At 50.4% G+C, this 18,411-nt stretch overlaps 1 protein-coding gene across 6 annotated transcripts in view; it reads right to left on the minus strand.

The window, feature by feature from the left end:
- The window catches only part of RPS6KA2 (ribosomal protein S6 kinase A2), a 484,946-nt gene that overhangs the window by 19,172 nt on the left and 447,363 nt on the right, over positions 1-18,411 (minus strand). For all 6 annotated transcript variants that reach the window (XM_074948755.1, XM_074948754.1, XM_074948757.1 and 3 more), the window contains 2 exons: positions 4,831-4,920; positions 633-791 (listed from right to left, as the gene is read on the minus strand). In XM_074948755.1, the coding sequence (XP_074804856.1) occupies positions 633-791; positions 4,831-4,920 (249 nt within the window). The remainder of the gene's footprint in view (positions 1-632; positions 792-4,830; positions 4,921-18,411) is intronic.

Genomic DNA, 18,411 nt, shown 5'->3' on the forward strand with positions numbered 1-18,411 from the left:
AAAATGAACTCATCCTGGTCACGATGATAATGGAAAAGGTACTTTACAGGCCCATCCAAAATGTTGCATGCCCCAGACAAATGGGAAAGGAAAGTACTTCAAATTGCGATATATAGGGAGCTTGAATTTCAAAAGTTGTGCTATTAATAGGCTGTCAAAACCCTGCCCTATCAGATGTTCAAATCAGCATATAAGCTTAAAAAATGGGAATTTGTTTATGCACCTATATGCTGATGTGAATGTCCGAGGGCTAGGATTTCGATATTTTATTGAAGAGTTCATATTTGCTCACATGGTGCTTGGATACTACAATGATGATTGTGATATGAATAAATAACGCCCATATAGATTTGAAAATGAGAATCTTTGGCATTGCATAAATATAAGGTATTTGGCCTGGAGAATGGCACGAGTGGCTTTGATCCCATTTCAAACTGGACACTCATTTTTAAATGTAATTATTAAATATTAAAACAATTAACCCTTTCCAAATTTCTTTGCACCTTTGAATGTTCATTTTGGGCAACCCCCTGTATTTAATATTTATTTCCTGAGAAGCAACATCAAAGCTACTTTTCTAAGAGTCAGTTTTTACTAAGGTTGACATGGAGAACAGAGGTAATCATACTTACTCCTTGGGAATGCAGATAGTCCACAGTCTTGGTAATGGTGCAAAGGACAGCACTAGCCTCTCGTTCTGAGAAACACTTCTGTCGAAGGATTCGATCTAAGAGCTCTCCTCCTCGCATTAGCTCCATCACCAGGTACACATACTTCCCATCATCATACACCTAATAGAGCAGAGGAAGCAATCATACATCATGAATCAGTTAGTCTAGCAAGTAGTGATCACTCTGCAATATCTTGCCATGTAATTGCAAGATGCCACAAGAAGAAAACAGAGCTAATACAGAAGTGAATTTTATACTCCTTGTATTTAACAACAACATAAAAGTGAACTTTTTACAAAAGGGGTTAATCGTTACAGTAACTCTTCACTTAACATCGTCCTGGTTAACGTTATTATGTCGCTGATCTATTAGAGAACATACTCATTTAAAGTTGCACAGTGCTCACTTATAACATTGTTTGGCCACAGCCCACTAGTATAGTACTTTGTCCACTATTTGCGGGATTCTCTGGAAGAGCAGCCCGTTGGATCTAGCATGTGGGAGCTTGGAACCAGAGCAGACCAGCAGCCCCCTATCTGCTCCCCTCCACCCGTGCCAGCACCTCCTGCCGACAGGCCCCATAGATGAACGCCTCCCCATGCCTCCAGCCTGCAACAATCATCTGTTTTGCGGCGTTCAGGAGGCTCTGGCAGGGAGGTGGGAGGAGCGAGGATGTGGCGCGCAGCCTCCTCCCTCCCTCCCCCAGTGCCTCCTCCTCCCTTCCCGTACCTCCCACCCGCCATGATCAGCGGTTTTGCAGTGTGCAAGAAGTTTTAGCGGGGGAGGAATGAGGACTCGGGGGGGAGGGGGTGGAGCAGGGTGGGAAGAAGCAGGGCGGGGGTGGAGCAGGGGCAGGGCCTGGGCTTTGGGGGGAAAGGGTGGAGTGGGGGTGGGCCGGGGGCACAGCTGGGGGTTGAGCACCTCCTGGCACTTAGGAGGAGCAAGAGGAGCAGCCTGATGATCCACCCTCTTTCACCCTCAGACTCCACCACCTCAACCAAGCTTCACAATCATCATTACTGTGTACCGTATTAAATTGTTTTGTTTAAAACTTATACCTGTATTACATTGTTTGTTTAAAATGTATATAATGTCTTTTGTCTGGGAAAATTTTTTCCCTGGAACCTAATTCCCTCTATTTACACTCATTCTTATGGGGAAATTGGATTCGCTTAACACTGTTTCGCTTAAAGTTGCATTTTTCAAGAACATAACTACAATGTTAAGCGAGGAGTTACTGTACTTTCTTCTTATCTCTAAAGCAACTATTCATCCTACTTTAAACTGCACAGAAACCCAGTTTTCATAATTTGCTATCAAGTCTGCAAAATATTAACAAACCAAGCTGTAGAAGCAGCACCACCACGCAGCCTGAAATCTCTTCTGGCATTAGCCCAAATTTCCTCACAATTGTCTGCTCTCTTCCAGTTCTACAGGGTAGCACTTGCCATTTAAAATATCAATATTTCCCTTTTGCCTCATAAGTAGCCAAACAAACTGCATTATGATTAGTCAGGACTTACTTTCCGTGACACCATATAGCATGTGCTTTGCTGTTCTGGTGAATAAGTTGTTTGCATCAGCTTTTTGTCCAAACTGCAATACAGCAATTTTAATTTCATACCCCTTTGCTAGACTGGACATTTTTATGGACAACAAGAATATCCAGTGTTATAATAATCAATGCTAAACCTTTTTGGAGGAGATACAAAGCTTCATGCTGCCAGTTTTAAGGCAATTTCTAACTATTAGGGATTAGGATGAGACCTTAATGGGGACCACATATGCCTAGGGGTTTCTTGAACTTTCCTCTAAAACATCTGCTGCTGACCACTGTTGGAGACAGGATACTGGACCAGATGAAGATAAGTCTGATCCAGTATGGCAATTCCTATGTTCCTGTGTGTACAGACTATGGATAACGTCTCTGTGTTTCTGTCTATTGAAACAAACACATGCACAACACACACTACTACACTCTAAGTGCTGGCAATGGTAGACTATTGTCCAAATGAATTGACTAGGAATTATAATGTGAGTATGAAATACAGATATGTCTGTAGGCCTGGCTTGTTATACCTAACTTGCCTCATTTCTTAGTGGACATCATTGGGAAGGTGAATGGAAGGTTAAGTTGTAAATAGGGGTTTAACAAGCAGTATGCTGGAGTCAAAATGTTTGTGCTGGCTAAGATAAGCAGGAGCACCTGGATGCTAGGGACAATGGACAAGATAAACCTGGAATGTAAAGATCAGTTTCTACATGGACAGAGCATACTGTACAGGGATTGGTTCCTGAAAAGTAACCAATCCTACCATGAAACATATGATGCAATGTTTGGGTAAGAATGCTTGTTTTATTAAAAATGTATATAAGGTAAAGTTTTGCTGTGTAACTTTGGGCGTGTGGTACACCCTACATGCACCCCCCTACGCTTCAGTCTGTTTAACTAAGTGTAGCTTTGCTGTATGCCAAATAAAGGAACTGAATGACGAGACTTGAGTCGAACTGAATTCTTGGGGAATGAGTGGAAGAGGTATCAGGAAAACCCAAACAATATCTACACACATTCTCCTAACATTCAGTTGGATACCCATCTGCAAAGTGCCAGCATTCTAGAAGGATTAACATTCTGTGCTTGGATAGAATTCTGCTGTATTGTATTCTGTTTAGGTTCTTATACCATGCTCATCACTGTAATCCCTGAGTGCCTAGAATCTCACACTAGATCATTCCCAATTCCTGTAACTCTTGGATAGATACGCACTAGGCCGGTGGTTCTCAAACTTTTGTACTGGTGACCCCTTTCACATAGCAAGCTTCTGTGTATGACCCCTCCTTAGAAATTAAAAACACATTTTTATATATTTAACACCATTATAAATGCTTGAGGCAAAGCAGGGTTTGGGGTGGAGGCTGACAGCTCTCAACCCCCACCTGTAATAACCTTGCGACCCCCTGAGGGGTCCCGACCCCCAGTTTGAGAACCCCTGCGATAGGCTGTGTCTTTGTCCCTTAACATTCCCCAATTCTTGGAATGGGAGAAGAAGTTGGGAGCCAGAAAATGTCATATTTTATTATTTGAAGTTTTGGAAGCCCACATGATCACTTTTCTACAGCTTTCCATCGTCCACTAGAATCAAGGGCTCTGAGCTTTGTAAATACAATACTCCAGGAGCTCCAACACAAATGAGCTCACAGAGGTGTGTTTTCTTTAAGGGAGTGAAAAAATCAGTCGTCTCCTACACAAGAGCACACCACAACCCTGAAGCAAGCTTCTTCTTTTTCCTTTATTGCCATTTGTGAGACAGCTAGCACTGTTAGGCCTCATCTATACGAGAGGATTTAAGCAAGAACATTTTCCAGTAGGGCTGCCAGCAGTTGGATTCCTAGTGTTGACAAGACTCCAGCAGCTTACAACATTTCTACAACATTTCTGACTAAAGCTGCTCAGAGAAAGGGGATGAAAACACCAGAAATCATTTTGGCTCTATGGCTTTGGCAGGTGCTGCCTTTGGTGTAGCTGAGGTGAGGGGTTAGCACTGGTGGGAAGTCTTTGCTAAAGTTCTGTAGCATAGACAAGGCCTTAGTGATGTTGTCTTTCATATTAAATGTTAAAATAAGGTCTCTTCTTCTGGTCTTTTCTGGTTGCTCACATGTAAGTTAAAGACTTCCTGGTACTCAAGAAAAAACAGGGGAAGCCCTACTGGCCTAGTTAACAATCCTCCTCTCAATAAAACAAGTACCTGAGGCTGTATGTCAACAGTTACTGACCACGAAATAGCCGTTCCAGTTATCTACAGAACCCTCATTATTAGTGTTCGACAATCTGCTTCAAAAAGAAGATTGAAAGATTTTGGTTATGAAAAGTCTTTTAAAATCAAATTAATTTCTATTCTATCTAGCCTTATGGGTCATTTCAAGTATGCTTTTAGCTAGAGTTGGCCAAATAGTATTTGTTGAATGCATGATCTGATAATCTTGCCATTTTTGTGTCCAATAATTTTTCAATGAACATTTTTTCTGGAATTCAAATAGCTCTCATTTTAAAATTAAAATGTCTGAACATTAAAACAGGCGAGTTTCTCAGTTACAGAGCAGGTAAGCTTGATATTAAAAGGAGAATTGTTTAAAGCAGACGTGCTCATAGACTACTCACATCTTTCAGAGTAATGATGTTTGGATGCTGCCCATATCTCAAGAGAATCTCAATTTCTTCAGAGGGGTCTCGTTTGCTCTTATCAATTATCTGGAATAAAGGAAGCACAGACCATAATATATAGGCTGACAGCACCCATCACCAAGCACAAAGATGTCTAATTTAAATGTATTAACATTTAATATTCTTCTGATAATCATTGTTCTAGGACAGGACAGCCAAAGTTCTGCGATACCAAGAACCACAATGGCAATCTGCCAGAAAACAGATGGTGCAATACCCAGCCTTCCTTTTTATGCCTGCAACTTTGTGACCACAATTGTGAGTACAAGGGTATAATTTGCACATTAGCTACTTGAATAGTGTCATAATTGTGACAGGGTCAGGCCAGATGGCTACAGGAGAGTAATTTTTTTTTTTGAAGCAGATATTTGTAAAACACTTACAAAGAATCACCAAAAAGGATAAAGCAAACTATGCAACAAAACAAAAGCAAACGCAAGGTATAACACAGCAGCCTTCAGGAGGGAGAAGTGTTCAGGCTAGCCTGGGCCCAGAGCTGGGGGGCTTCCTCGACACTCATGGTCTTCCACCCTCCTGAGTTACCTGGTGGCCTAGAGTGGGGGGGCTTCCTCAACACTCATGGTCTTCCACCCCCTCGAATTACCTAGTGCCACGCCCACTGTCACCAATTATTCCTCTCCTAAGAGTGCCCGACAAGATGGGCACGGCTGCGGGGTGGGCGGTTTGGGGGTGGTGGGACGTACACCCACGTGTGATAGGACCCTTCCTAGGTGACAGTGATGATGGTATCCACAGCGGCAACGGCTGGGGCTGGGGTCTCTCGCTCTTCCCCTCAATCAAAGGGTCAGACGGAGGGAATCGGACGGGGTCACCGAGCAAAGAACCTCGGACAGCGCCCATCGCTCCTCGAAGGCATCAAGGGAGTCGGTGGACACCGCCCAGAGGAACTCTGCCCGGATATGTGAATGTACTGAGGATCGGAAAATGGCCCTACAGTCGCAGGATGCTTCATTGGCCAGCCTCCCCTCTCTGATTTTATAGATGGCTGTTTTAGCTAGGGCTAGGAGAAGGTTAACCAGGAGATCTCGTGACTTTGTGGGGCCACGGATGTAGATGTGTAGATAAAAAGGTGAGGGGAAAAGCCAAAAGCGTAATAAAATATTCGTGAAGAGCCGGAAAAGGGGCTGCAGCCTGGCACACTCTAAATATACGTGTGCCAGGGTTTCCCTTACGTTACAAAAAGGGCAAGTATCCAGGATGGGGGTGAATCGCGTCAAAAACACACCCGTGCTCACAGCTCCGTGAAGGAGCCGCCAACTAATGTCCCCGACGGGCCTCGGGACCAAGGTGGAATACAGGCTGGCCCACCGTGGCTGCTCACCCTCCAAAGGTGGCAGGAGGTCCCGCCACTTTGTATTGGGGTGGGACACCAGGGTGTGGGCGTGAAGGGTGTGAAGCGTGAGTGTGTACAGATGTTTCCGTGGCGCGATTTGGAAGCTGACCAGCTGCAGTTCATGCAGCCGGCTCGCAGTGAAAGGGTGAGGGGTTTGTTGGGATCTACGGGGTAGGGGCCCAATTGAAAGATCCGGCAGGCCTGGGGTAGAGGGTGGGTGGGGTGCACCCTCGCGCAGGGCTCGGTTGAGCCCAAGCAGCGGGTGTCAAGGCGGCCTTCACCTCCTGAAGTAGGCGCCGGGGGGTACGAGGTCTGGAGAGCCCCATGCGCCGAGCAAGCATCAGGGGATCCAGCCAGTCTCCCCGGTCGTAGTCCAGGAGGTCTCCGACTCTCGTGACTTCCGCCAGGACCAAACTCTGGCGCACCGAGCGGGACTCTGCCACCCGCAGACGAAGCTGGGGGTTGTGTAGCAGGGACTCCGCAAGGAGATCTGCTCCCACGGTGGCCGCCACAGACCTGGTCATTGAAAACAGTTTCCAGGTCCGGAGGAGGTCCTGGTCGAAGACCGGCAGCCCGGAGAGGTCTCACGGAAAACCTCTCGGACAGAGATAAAAGAGCTGCCGGTCGTATCGGAGCCCTTGGAAGCGGCGCAGGAAGGCGTGCGCCAGTATGCGCCACGTTGAATTACCTGCACTATAAAGGAGCCTCTGCAGGGCCTGGAGCCGGAAGACACGGACCTGAGCGTGCAGACACTTCAGGCCCTGCCCTCCTTCCTTCAGGGGTAGATGAAGAACCCCAACAGGGGCCCAGTGCATTCCTGACCAAAAGAACTCTAGAATCAATGTCCGGAGGTTGGTCAGGAAACCCGGGGCCGGGACCAGGGTGTTGAGCCGGTACCAGAGCGTGGACAGGACTAGTTGGTTAAGCACCAGTGCTCTCCCTCGGAGGGAGAGACATCGTCCATTTCTGAAGCCGCTCTATCACCCCGCCTTCTAAATTTTGCCAGTTCTCTGGCGGAGAAGGGTGCGTGGCAGAAAGGTAAATGCCTAGGTAGAGCAGTGGACCTGCGCTCCACCAGATGGTCTGAAGCGTGGGTGTGAGGGAGCTCACCTGCCGCCAGTCCCCCACTGCCAAGCCAGAGCTCTTGACCCAGTTGACTCAGGCGGAGGAGGCTGCCAAATAGATGGCCTGGCAAGCCTCCACCCGCGCCAAATTGCCCGGGTCCTGGACCACGAGGAGCACGTCATCGGCGTACGCCGACAGGACCAGCCGCAGCTCCGGCTCCCGCAGCACCAACCCTGCCAACCTCCTGCAGAGGAGACAGAGGAAGGGCTCGATAGCCAGAGTGTACAACTGGCCCGAGAGGGGGCACCCCTGCCGTACTCCTCGCCCAAAGCTGACCGGTTCGGTCACGGTCCAGTTGAGCCTAACCAGACACTCGGCAGAAGCGTACAGCACCCGGAGAAAACTCACAAACTGAGGTCCGAATCCAAACGCCTGCAGAGTGCCCAGGAGGTACCCATGGTCCACTCTATCGAATGCCTTCTCCTGATCAAGAGACAGGAGGGCGAACGACAGACCATCTCTACGCCCGAGTTCCAAAAGGTCTCAGACTAGGAATAGGTTGTCAAAAATGCTGTGGCCCGGGACAGTGTAGGTCTGGTCTGGGTGGATCACGTCCACCAGCACAGACCCTAGCCGCAGCGAGATTGCTTTCGCTACGATTTTGTAGTCCGTGCTTAGGAGCGAGATGGGACGCCAGTTTCGTAAATCGCGGAGGTCCCCCTTCTTCGGCAACAAGGCGAGCACCGCTCGCCTGCATGAAAGAGGGAGGACCCCGACCTGAAAAGACTCGGCCCAGACAGTGGCTAGGTCTGGGCCAAGGATGTCCCAGAATGCGCGGTAGAACTCCACGGTCAGCCCGTCCATGCCCGGAGATTTATTGGTGGGCATGCGATGGAGGGCTTCCAAGAACTCGGCCAGGGTGAGAGGCAGCTCTAGTCGGTCTCGGTCGCTCACGCTGACCATGGGGAGTTCCTCCCAGAGCACCCTGCAAGTGCCAGGATCGGTCGGATCCGGGGAGAAAAGGCTTGTGTAGAAGTCACGGGCCCTTGCACACATCTCCACCGGATCCGTGAGGGGGGTACCGTCTTCTGCTAGAAGGCAGGTGATGTGTTTCTTGGCCCCCTTCATTTTCTCCAGGGCGTAGAAGAAACGGGAGCCGTGATCCATCTCCCGAAGGAGGCGGATGTGGGATCGAACACAGACACCTCGGGCCCGGTGGTCCTTGAGGGCCTGGAGCTCCTCCCGCTTCTCTCGGCATGCTCCGCAGAGGAACGGGTCCTCGGGGCTGGCGGCCAGACGCCTCTCCATCTCTAAGACCTCCCGTAAATGCTCTATCGCTGCATTTCTCCGTCGGCTGGTGCCCCAGGTGTAGTCACGGCAGAAGAGCTTGGCACGCACCTTCCCTAGATCCCACCATCGCTGCGCCGAGGGAAAGGCATGCTGCTGCTCTCGCCAGGCCAGCCAGAACTCCCGGAAGGACGTCACGAAGCCCTCATCCTCCAACAGGCTGTTGTTAAAGTGCCAATAGGCCAGCCCCGGCCTCTCTGCTCGGAGGGAGGCTGTTATGGTGGCTAGATGGTGGTCGGAGAAAGGGGCCGGCCGAATGTTGGAGGAGTGGGTTCGTGAAAGATGGAAACGGGATAAATAAATACGGTCCAACCGAGAGTGGTGTGACCGATGGGCCTCAACCCGGACAAAGGTGAACGTGGAAGTGTCATCTGGGTGGGGTCATGCCAGACGTCCACTAGGGAGTGATGTTCGACTATTCCTCGGAGAATGTTCGTGGCAGCCAGGCTCAGCTCGGCCCCTGAGCGGTCCAGCTCCTCGAGGGTGGTGTTAAAGTCCCCTCCCAGGACTAGGCACTCGTGAGAATCTAGGGTGCCGAGGAAGTCAGACACCCGCTGATAGAATTGCGGCCGCCTCGGGCTCGTTGTCGGGGCATAGATGTTAACGAGGTTGACCACGAGCCCCTCCATACGGACTCGGAGATGCAGCAGGTGGCCCGGCATGGCCTCAGTGACCCCTAGCACCTCAGGCCATAGGTTGGGGGAGAACAGGGTCGCCACTCCAGCTTGTCAAATCGTGAAGTGGCTAAAGTAGACCCCATCCCCCCACTCCAGCCGCCAGCTGTCCTTGGCGGTCGGATCCGTATGGGTCTCCTGCAGGAAAACCGCAGAGTACCCCCCTTCCCGAAGGTAAGAGAGCACCTGGGACCTGTGGAGAGCCATCCTACAGCCCCTAGTGTTCAAAGTTGCGATAATGAGAGGCGTCATGCGGAGGGCTGGGGGTTCTTGTTGGCGGGGGTGTTCGCGGCCCCCGGAAGGGTCGCGCAACAATCTGTGACTCATCCCGTAAGTGAGTAAATCATCATGGAAGCTGCGGGCCCGCCCGTAGGCCGCGGCACCGTGCCTTCCTTTCCCTCTACCCTCCTTTATAAGGGCCCTTGTGGCCTGGAGGATTTGATCAAAGTCCCCCCATAGCTGGAGAGCCAGCTGTACCCTGTTGCGGGAGCCACGGATGTCTTCTAAAAACTTCCGCAACGCTTTTTGCAGCTCATGGGGGGGTGGGGTGGCAATTTCCTGGTTATTCCCTGGTGGGGCTCTTGGTGCAGCCTCGTGGTCCGCTGAGGCGGGCAGGCAGGGTGCGGACCACTGACGGGGCGTCTGACAGGCTAAAGTTATTAGGTCCGTCTCAAGCCTTGGGGTAGAAGGGGATGGCGGAGGGAAAATTGCAGCTCCTAATGGGTCGCGGCAGGAAAATGCAAAGGCTGCTCCTTGGGGGGAATCCGCAAAAAACGGGAAAGAAATAACCCCAGGGGTGGCAATAGCATTGCAGGAGGAGGTGGATTGGGCAGGGACAGGGGTGGGGGCGGGGGCAGAGGCGAGGCTCTGGGTTTCGGGAGGCAAGCAGCTGAGAGGTGGCGCCTCCCGAGCAGATTCGAGGGTTAAGGGGGTGGGGAGGGGGCTCCCAGTGATGCCAGGCGCAGGCTCTGTGGTGGATTTGGCAGCCACGGCATCAGGTGGTGGACCACCTTCTGTAGGGTGCCCGCCCGGGAAGACGGTTAAGGGGAGGGAGCATGGGGAAAGGGGGACTGGGGTGAGTTGCCCAGATCGAGGCCAGCCGGCAGTAGATCATCCTCTCCCTGGGTGACCGGGGTCAAACCTCGGGCCTCAATCTCCTCATACACGGAGGAGAGGTCACCTTCCGCCACCCCGGGGGTTTCCCCTCTGGCGCCTGCTTCAACGGTTGCTTCGGGGTTTGTGGGGGGTTCGTATGATATTCAGGCAGAAGGGGCTTCCTCAGGGGTCTCGGAGGGGAGGGTCTCCCATGGAGGGGAGATCCTACCTTCCAATGCTATTTTGTCTTCCCCTCCCGACACCGGCGGATGGATCTCACTCGTGGGCATAGCGGAAGGCTCAGTATCGGTGCCTCCCTTCCTGGTCTTCCGGGGGGCCTCCGCATCGGATGGGTGCAGCAGAGCTTGAGCCTTCCGCTTGCCTCACTTCCCCTGGACTATGGTCCAGCCCTCCATAGCATCGTCTGGGGGCTGGTTAGCAGGGGTCGTGTCGGGGGGCAGAGGCGATGGTTCAGTGGTTCGGGGGGGGGTAACAGTGAGGCAGCATGAGGGGCGGGGTTCTCCTTGGGGCGGGCCCTCTCCTATGCCCGGTAATATCTTTGCTGCACCCTCCTCCATAGGCTCTGCCGGATTGTTAACAGCAAGGGCGGGGCTCCCTCGCTCGTCTGGGCGTTGTAGGGGAGGTGTCTCTTGGGCCAGGGCGGGAGCAGCGGTGGATCGAGCAGGAGGAGAGGTGGTTTCAGGTGCCGGGCGGCCAGGGGCGTCGGCAACGACGGAGCCGATGTCCTGCCGGGTCTCGGGGGTCTCGGGTGCCCCTCTCCGCCGGGCCAAAGGGCAGTCTCTTCGGACATGCCCCTCTGATCAGCAGAGGTAGCACCGGGCCTCTCCCGTGGAGTAGTAGACCCAATAGCGGGCTCCCTGGTAGGGGACTAGGAAGGACCCCTCGAGCACCTCTCCGTCATGCGCTGCCGGTGGCGGTAGAAGCTGCACTTGCTGGCGGAACGAGAGGACGTGATGGAGGGTGGGGTCCTTGCAGCCCAACAGGAGAGGGCTGATGACAGAAACGGGTTTCCCCAGGGTGGAGAGAGCGGGTAACAGGGCAGCATTGGGTAGAAAAGGAGGGACGGAGGTCAGGACTAGGCAAACGCCCAGGTCCTCTAGCAGCTCTAGGGGGACAAACACGCCCCCCACCACCAGGCCCTTCTCCACCGCCTCCTGGGTGGCAGCCTCCGATGCTAAGAAAAAGACAACCTTCCCGTACATTTTGGAGGCTGCCACAATAGCCGTGGGTCCTACCACCCTCGCCAACGCCTGCACGTAGGTCTCCACATAGGGCGAGGCGGGCACCAGGAGGCAACGGACGCCATGCTTCCTGGTCATGGTGGGAAAGGGGCCCCGGCCGCTATTGATGGTAGCGGAGGCGGTGGGTGGGCGAGATGACGAGGCGGCAGGCGGGGGGGGGGGGGGCTGCCACCACCCGGGCATACACCCTGGGGGCCGGGGGAGGGACGCTCGCAGAGCTGGTGGAGGGAACAGCGGGGAGGGATGCCATGGTCGATGACGAGGCCACAGCGGTGGGGGCAGCCCTTGCCATGGAGGGCCTGGTGGTTGTGGCAGGGCCCTTTCCCTTCTTCGCACCCTGGCCTTTCCGGCTAACTGGGGGGGCTCTCCTAGAATCTGGGGGGGCGGTGGGCGTAGCAGCGGCAGTAGTCACCCCAGTGCCTCCTGCTGATGATGCCCCAGCGGGGGCGGTGGCAGGTGTTTTGGCAGCAGTGGTGGGGGGGGAGGCTTGGGGGTTGGGCAGGGGGGTAGGTGGGGAGGGGCAGCTGAGGTTGTTAGAGGGGCCTCACCCCTCTCATTCCCCACCATCGTGAGCAGGGAGAGACGGGGAGACACCAGAAAGAGGAGGGGGGAGGGGGAAGCAGATTAACCACTTCTCCCTATTGGGCTGCAGGCGGGGGGGGGGCAAATGGGTCGGACTGGACAGGGGGAGGAAACAGGAGTTGGGGTCAGGTAGTAGGGGCAAACTGTGGGGTGGGCAGTCCGGGGGGGGAAGGGGAGGGACGTGGACCCACGCGCGTTTGTCCAAAGAGTCTCGTTTGGTCGGCTGTTGTGTCTGGTCCAGATGGTGGAATTCAGGGCAAGCAGCTGAGTCCAGAGGCAGATGGCAAGTTGCCAGCAGGGACGGACGGCGGGGGGGCCGTGACGGTTGTAGTAGTGTTGGGGGGACACCGATGGATCGGGGGGGGGCAGCTCTGTGCCACACCCCCTGTGCCCCTACAAACGCAGTTAAGACACAGTCAAACTCCCCCCACACGAGAGTACAGTTCAAAAGTTACTCAGTCTTACGGCCCCCTCCACGATGATTTGTAGCTTCCCTGGGCGATGTCTCTGTCGGCTGTCTTCTCTCCTGGGCTTTGTGGAGCATTCCAAAAATGCCAAGCAGATAAGAAGAAAAAAAATAACCTGTCGGTTAATTACGGGTCCACAAACGAACAGCAAACGGCTGGGTCTGGGGGCTTCCACTCCCCTCCTCCGGGGAGCGGGTCGGCAGTCCCCCCCCCCCCCAGGGGTTTCAGCTGGAGCAGTAGCAGTGTCCGAGGGCAGGCATGGGGGGGGCTGGCAGCAAGCTCGCAGCTGACCAGCTCTCGAACGGCAGCAGAAAAACAGCAAAAAAAAAACAAAATGAAGAAAAAGCATCTGGCCCGGTCGGGGGGGGGAAGCTGAAACAGGGGCAAAAAGTAAGAAAAGCCCAGGCCCGGGGGCTTTAGGAGAGTACTAGAAAGCAGATATATTAGCCCCAGGTTAAGTAGGTCCCTTTTCCCTGGGTAAGATAACAGGGAAGGTTCCAGAACAATCAGCAACCTTCTGGAGACAATTAAGACAGACAGGCTGATTAGAACACCTGCAGTCAATCAAGAAGCTGCTAGAATCAATTAAGGCAGGCTAATCAGGGCTCCTGGGTTTAAAAAGGAGCTCACTTCAGTTTGTGGTGCATGTGTGAGGAGCTGAGAGTGAGAAGGCGTACTGCTGGAGAACTGAAGAGTACAAGCATTATCAGACATCAGGAGGGAGGTCCTATGGTGAGGATAAAGAAGGTGTTGGGAGGAGGCCATGGGGAAGTAGCCCAGGGAATTGTAGCTGTCGCACAGCTGTTCCAGGAGGCACTCTAGACAGCTGCATTCCACAGGGCCCTGGGCTGGAACCCGGAGTAGAGGGCGGGCCCGGGTTCCCCCCAAACCCCCCAACTCCTGGTCAGACACAGGAGGAGCTGACCTGGACTGTGGGTTCATGAAAACGGCCAAACTGAGGGCTGCTGTGAAGCTCCAAGGCGAGCAAATCCGCCAATAAGTGCAAGACCCACCAACGTAGAAGAGGAACTTTGTCACATAATAAATAAATGCAGGCAGCCATAACACTGGCTTGTATTTGCATCATCCTCGGTAGATAAATAGGAATTGCTTGTCAGATATATTTTTTCATTGCTGATTAACCGATGAAAGACATTCACAGGCATAAAGGAGGTATAACAGACTTGAGCTGCAGCCTGTTTTATTCATTATTCTCTGTGGGCCACACTACCATACTGAACTAGAGGGTGACCATAAGCTGAGCTTGGCCCTCAGGCCAAACTGTGGTCACCTCCATTCTAGGAAGAAAACATCAACTGCTTGGTACATCATCATTTTCTGTATTCAACCCATACATACATCTATTGCACTGTACAGGGGCATGAAGAGTTTGACTAAATTCTGGTCTGTAGACAGCAGGTCTAAGGAAAACATTACACCTGCTGCTTAAATGCCACCCCTGCAAATAGAGCCTGCTGCTAGGATGTCATTTATTTCTCATCGACATTTCTACCTGCTACAATTGGGATGTCAGTCAAAGAGGCTTGGTCGTTTGCCCAGCTGAGTGCATTGCTTTCAGTGCTGAATGTTAAATGGTTCTTCATATCTTATATGTAAATGATAAATATGAAACAAAAGTATTTACAAAACAGCTAGGGGAAATTAGCCTTACTGTGGAGTCTCAGCTGTAACTCCAGAACTAAAGTTGTAACATCCACTCCACTATAAGCCTAATTTTCAAAAAAATTTCTGGCCAGGAGAAATTCACACCAAAAGATGAGACTCTCTCTCCCCCTTCCAACCCCCTGGGACGTTCTGGGGGCATTACGAGATACACTTTTGAATAATAGGGCTCTGAAAAAATAATTGTGACATTTTCATAAACTTGTAACTCAACAACTTTTGACTCTTAAGGCTTCAAACTTCAGATACGTGTAGTTCTCTATGAGAACTGCCACAATGGTATAGATTTAACACAATTTCATCCACAACTAAAAACTTCTTAAAAGCACTGACTTTCTTAACATTGATACTTATTAGTGCACATCAACTGTGGCACATTTGCATTTATTGTGGAGATCAGCGGTTGGGGGTACACATTTGTGGGTAGGTCAGTGATTTGATTACATGTCAACAGTTGGTTCACACATTTTAAGTATATATCAACTGTCAGAGTGTGGGCCAGCAGTTGTGCACATATGAGTAAATGCTGAGAAAAAGAATTTCCAAAAACAGGTGGCAGGAAAAAATCCTACTAGCAACTTCTCTTTAGAATAGTGTTATTCACCTAGCTTAGGGGAACCAAGACAATGCTCAGAAAGATAGTGGATACCCTCATTGAATGAATACTCACATGTAGGACCCCAGAGTCTTAAAATGTCCCAATCAATCAGTAACTGTTTCATACAGAAAAGTATCCAAGGGCAGGTCCTCAGCTGGTGTAAATCAACCTAGCTCCTTTGCAGTCAGTGGAGCTACACTAATTTACACCAGCTAAAAATCTGGTCCCTGGTATGTAGTCAGTAGAATGAGAGATGCCGTAACATGTTCTTAATTCGTTTTTATCACACACATTTCTATGAAAGAAAACGCCAAGTAGTGCATAGGATTAAATCACAAATACAAAAAATATATAGTGTCTATTTAAATTCTATTTATCTTATTTCAAGAGACGAGAGAACACAAATACACTTTAAAAATCTCAGTCATTGATCAAATACTCAGACAACCAACACTCAGCTATGAACCACTCTGCCAATCATTTAATTAAAAGCATCATGAATAATACATATTATCTGCAAAGTGCTCTACACACACAATTAATCCTCATAACAACCACGGGTGATAAATACTATCTCACAAACGGAGACAGGTGGGTTAAATAAATGACTTGTCCAAGGCCACACAACAAATCATCAGAGCTGGGAACAGAACTTCTCTATTCCTGACTCCCAGGCCCATGGGCAGTCCACTAGGACATGCTAGAACAGATTGTCACCGTGATGATCCCTTTTTTCAACACTGTCACACTGGCTTGCAGATGAATGGTGACTGATAAAATAACAAGAGAGACAGCTGCACCACTGGTGACAGAAATCTTTCTCCAATTCAGACTGACTGCAGCATATGGAATGTTTATATTCTTATGCTGCAGCGGTCAAAGGGGAAAAGTTATAATTTTGCCTGCCTAAATTCCTCCTGCACTTTCTTCATCACTTCCACTACAAAATTGTTGTGATGTACTGTTAAACGGCAGCCAGGTTCCAGCCCAGAGGTGGAGGCATTTCAGCAATGGATAAAGTGATTCACAATATGGCTGGAAGAAGAGCTGAATACTCGCAGTTGGGGCCAGATTTTCAAAAAAGCTCTGAGTTTTTGGTGCTGAGTTCTTTTGAAAATCTAGCCATAAGTGTCATCATGTGAACTATTGGGTGCAGAGAACAAATCTTGCCTTGTTCAAGTTCCCTCTTGAAATACCAAAACGAGGCATTGCTCACAGTAGATTATGCAGATATTCCAAATGCAATCAAGCAAGATTCTGATGAGCTACCCAGGTTTAGTGGTGGGTAGATGCCATAGAGGGCCTGACTCAACCTTGGTGAGGCTCAGATACCATTTGAAGTAGATTGTGCATACCATTCTAATATGATTGACATTCTCCTCTCTTGCGTGCTTTGATCAGCCGTGAAACAGTTAACAAGCTAGAAACTGGCTTCCTTCATCACATTGGGGTCAATGCTTTTTCCCTCTTACTCACGCTTCAGAGTTTATATCTGAATATAAATATCTAATGATTAGAGATCATGATGAGAACTAATGTCTCCCCTCTGCCTATGTAGAGGGTAGACACCTCTCTGAATCATCCTGTGCTGGCCAATGTTGAGCCAGCATACTGGAGCAGACTGACCTCAGTTCTGACTCTGAGCCAGTGTGCAATTCCTGTGTTTCTATCTTCCACATTAACACCCCATTTATTTGAGAGGGGGAACCTCTCACTTTGCAGAGCTATTGTTTCGGGCTATGTGCTCAAACAAGGAACCCTGCATTGGCTACACTGGTTCCATGAGGGCTATGGATTTCTTTCCTAAAAAAAGAAAGCTTAAATTCTGGGAAGATGAAAAGCACTAAGTATTACTACTATTATTATGTAGTTAATTAGTTTGATTTCCAGTAGAGTTCCAGACTGTTGAGCTCTGAATAAATTTGTTGAAGCTTCAGATAGGCAGCCAAACTTCTGAATGATGATCGGCACCCAAGTCAATCTGCAAACCTTCTGAGGGCTTGTCTATATGAGGAGTTTAGTGTGCAGCATGCATTATGCAAGCCGCACTAATAGCGGGTACATGGGATGGTGTGCTCTCTTTCAGTGCCCATCATTGTGTACACACAGCGGCAGCTTGCAGCCTATTAAGGGCATGCCATTCTTGAAGGGTATCCTATGGTTCTTTCTTCGCTGCTGAGCAGCATGCATTCTGGGATTTTTCAGCCTGCCTGTTGTGACATGCAAAGAGGAAGCCAGACAAATTCCAGTTAGAGGACACCAAGCAGAATGATAGTAGTGGACTGATTCCTGGAGCAGCTTCACAGCATTCAGTGCCATTTCTGGGCTCAGGAAACCAGTGCTGATTGGTGGGAAAGGGTTGTTCTGCAGACCTGGGATGACCTGCAGTGGTGAGAAAATTTCAGGATGGGAAAGGCAACCTTTTTGGAGATATGTGCTCAATTAGCCCTGGCGTTGCAGCAGCAGCATGCCAACAGGTAGAGCGCCAAACCCACGGACAAGTGAGACACCATTGCCATCTGGAAGTTGGCCACCCAAGCGTTACTGGTATAACACTGCAAAGCCCGGTGCTCTAACAGCAGCATATACTGGTCCAGAGCATTTGGGGTTGTGTTGCGTTTGCATGTCCCTATCTTTGGGACGCTGCTGTTGACGCTGTCCCTGGGAATTTCTATGCTGTCCTTGGCCACTCCCACATTTTCTCTGGAAAGCTCCTGGTCTGTTTCCTCCTCTGCATTCAATCACTGCCTTCACATCTCTGCTGTTTTGGGGACCCTGTAAAAATCTCTGTGAACATTTCATCCTAGGGTTTCACTTTTCTCCCCCCCAGCTTTTCCAGCTACTCAACTGTCAATAGAAGCCCTGTGCTTGAGGGTCTGGCCGATGCAGGTGCTGTGCCTGTAGGAGTAATAAAAACTCCAGAAGCGGTGATTTTTCATATTCTAGAGAGGCTGTGATGGCATTTTTATATGCATTTCTGACTTTACCCCTCTGAGATTCTTTCCAGCCTTGGCAGAATCTCAGAGATGGTAAGTGGTGTGTGTGTGAGGACGGCTGCACTGGGATTTTGTCTTTGCTGTTTGGTTTTGCCTTTATGCCGTGGAGAGTGGGGCTTGGGTGGGTTGCAAATTATGTTCCTGATCTGGCTTTGCAGTTTTGGTGTGCCTATATGGTGTGCCTATATGGTGTTGGTTTTGGTGTGCCTATATAGCGGTGGGCGAGCTGAATAGTAATCCCCTCTACATCCCCTTTAGGTTGGTCTGATTCTTGAAGACGTTACACTGAGGCAGGTGACTAGGAGGCAGAGAATGCCCTTATTCAGAAAGGCAAAGGGCAGACCAGTGAGATATGCAGTGAAGTTATTCACTGTAGGGGCAAGGTTGCGGAAGAT

This window comes from Natator depressus, chromosome 3 (assembly GCF_965152275.1).
Source record: "Natator depressus isolate rNatDep1 chromosome 3, rNatDep2.hap1, whole genome shotgun sequence".
NCBI classification, from domain to species: Eukaryota; Metazoa; Chordata; order Testudines; family Cheloniidae; genus Natator; species Natator depressus.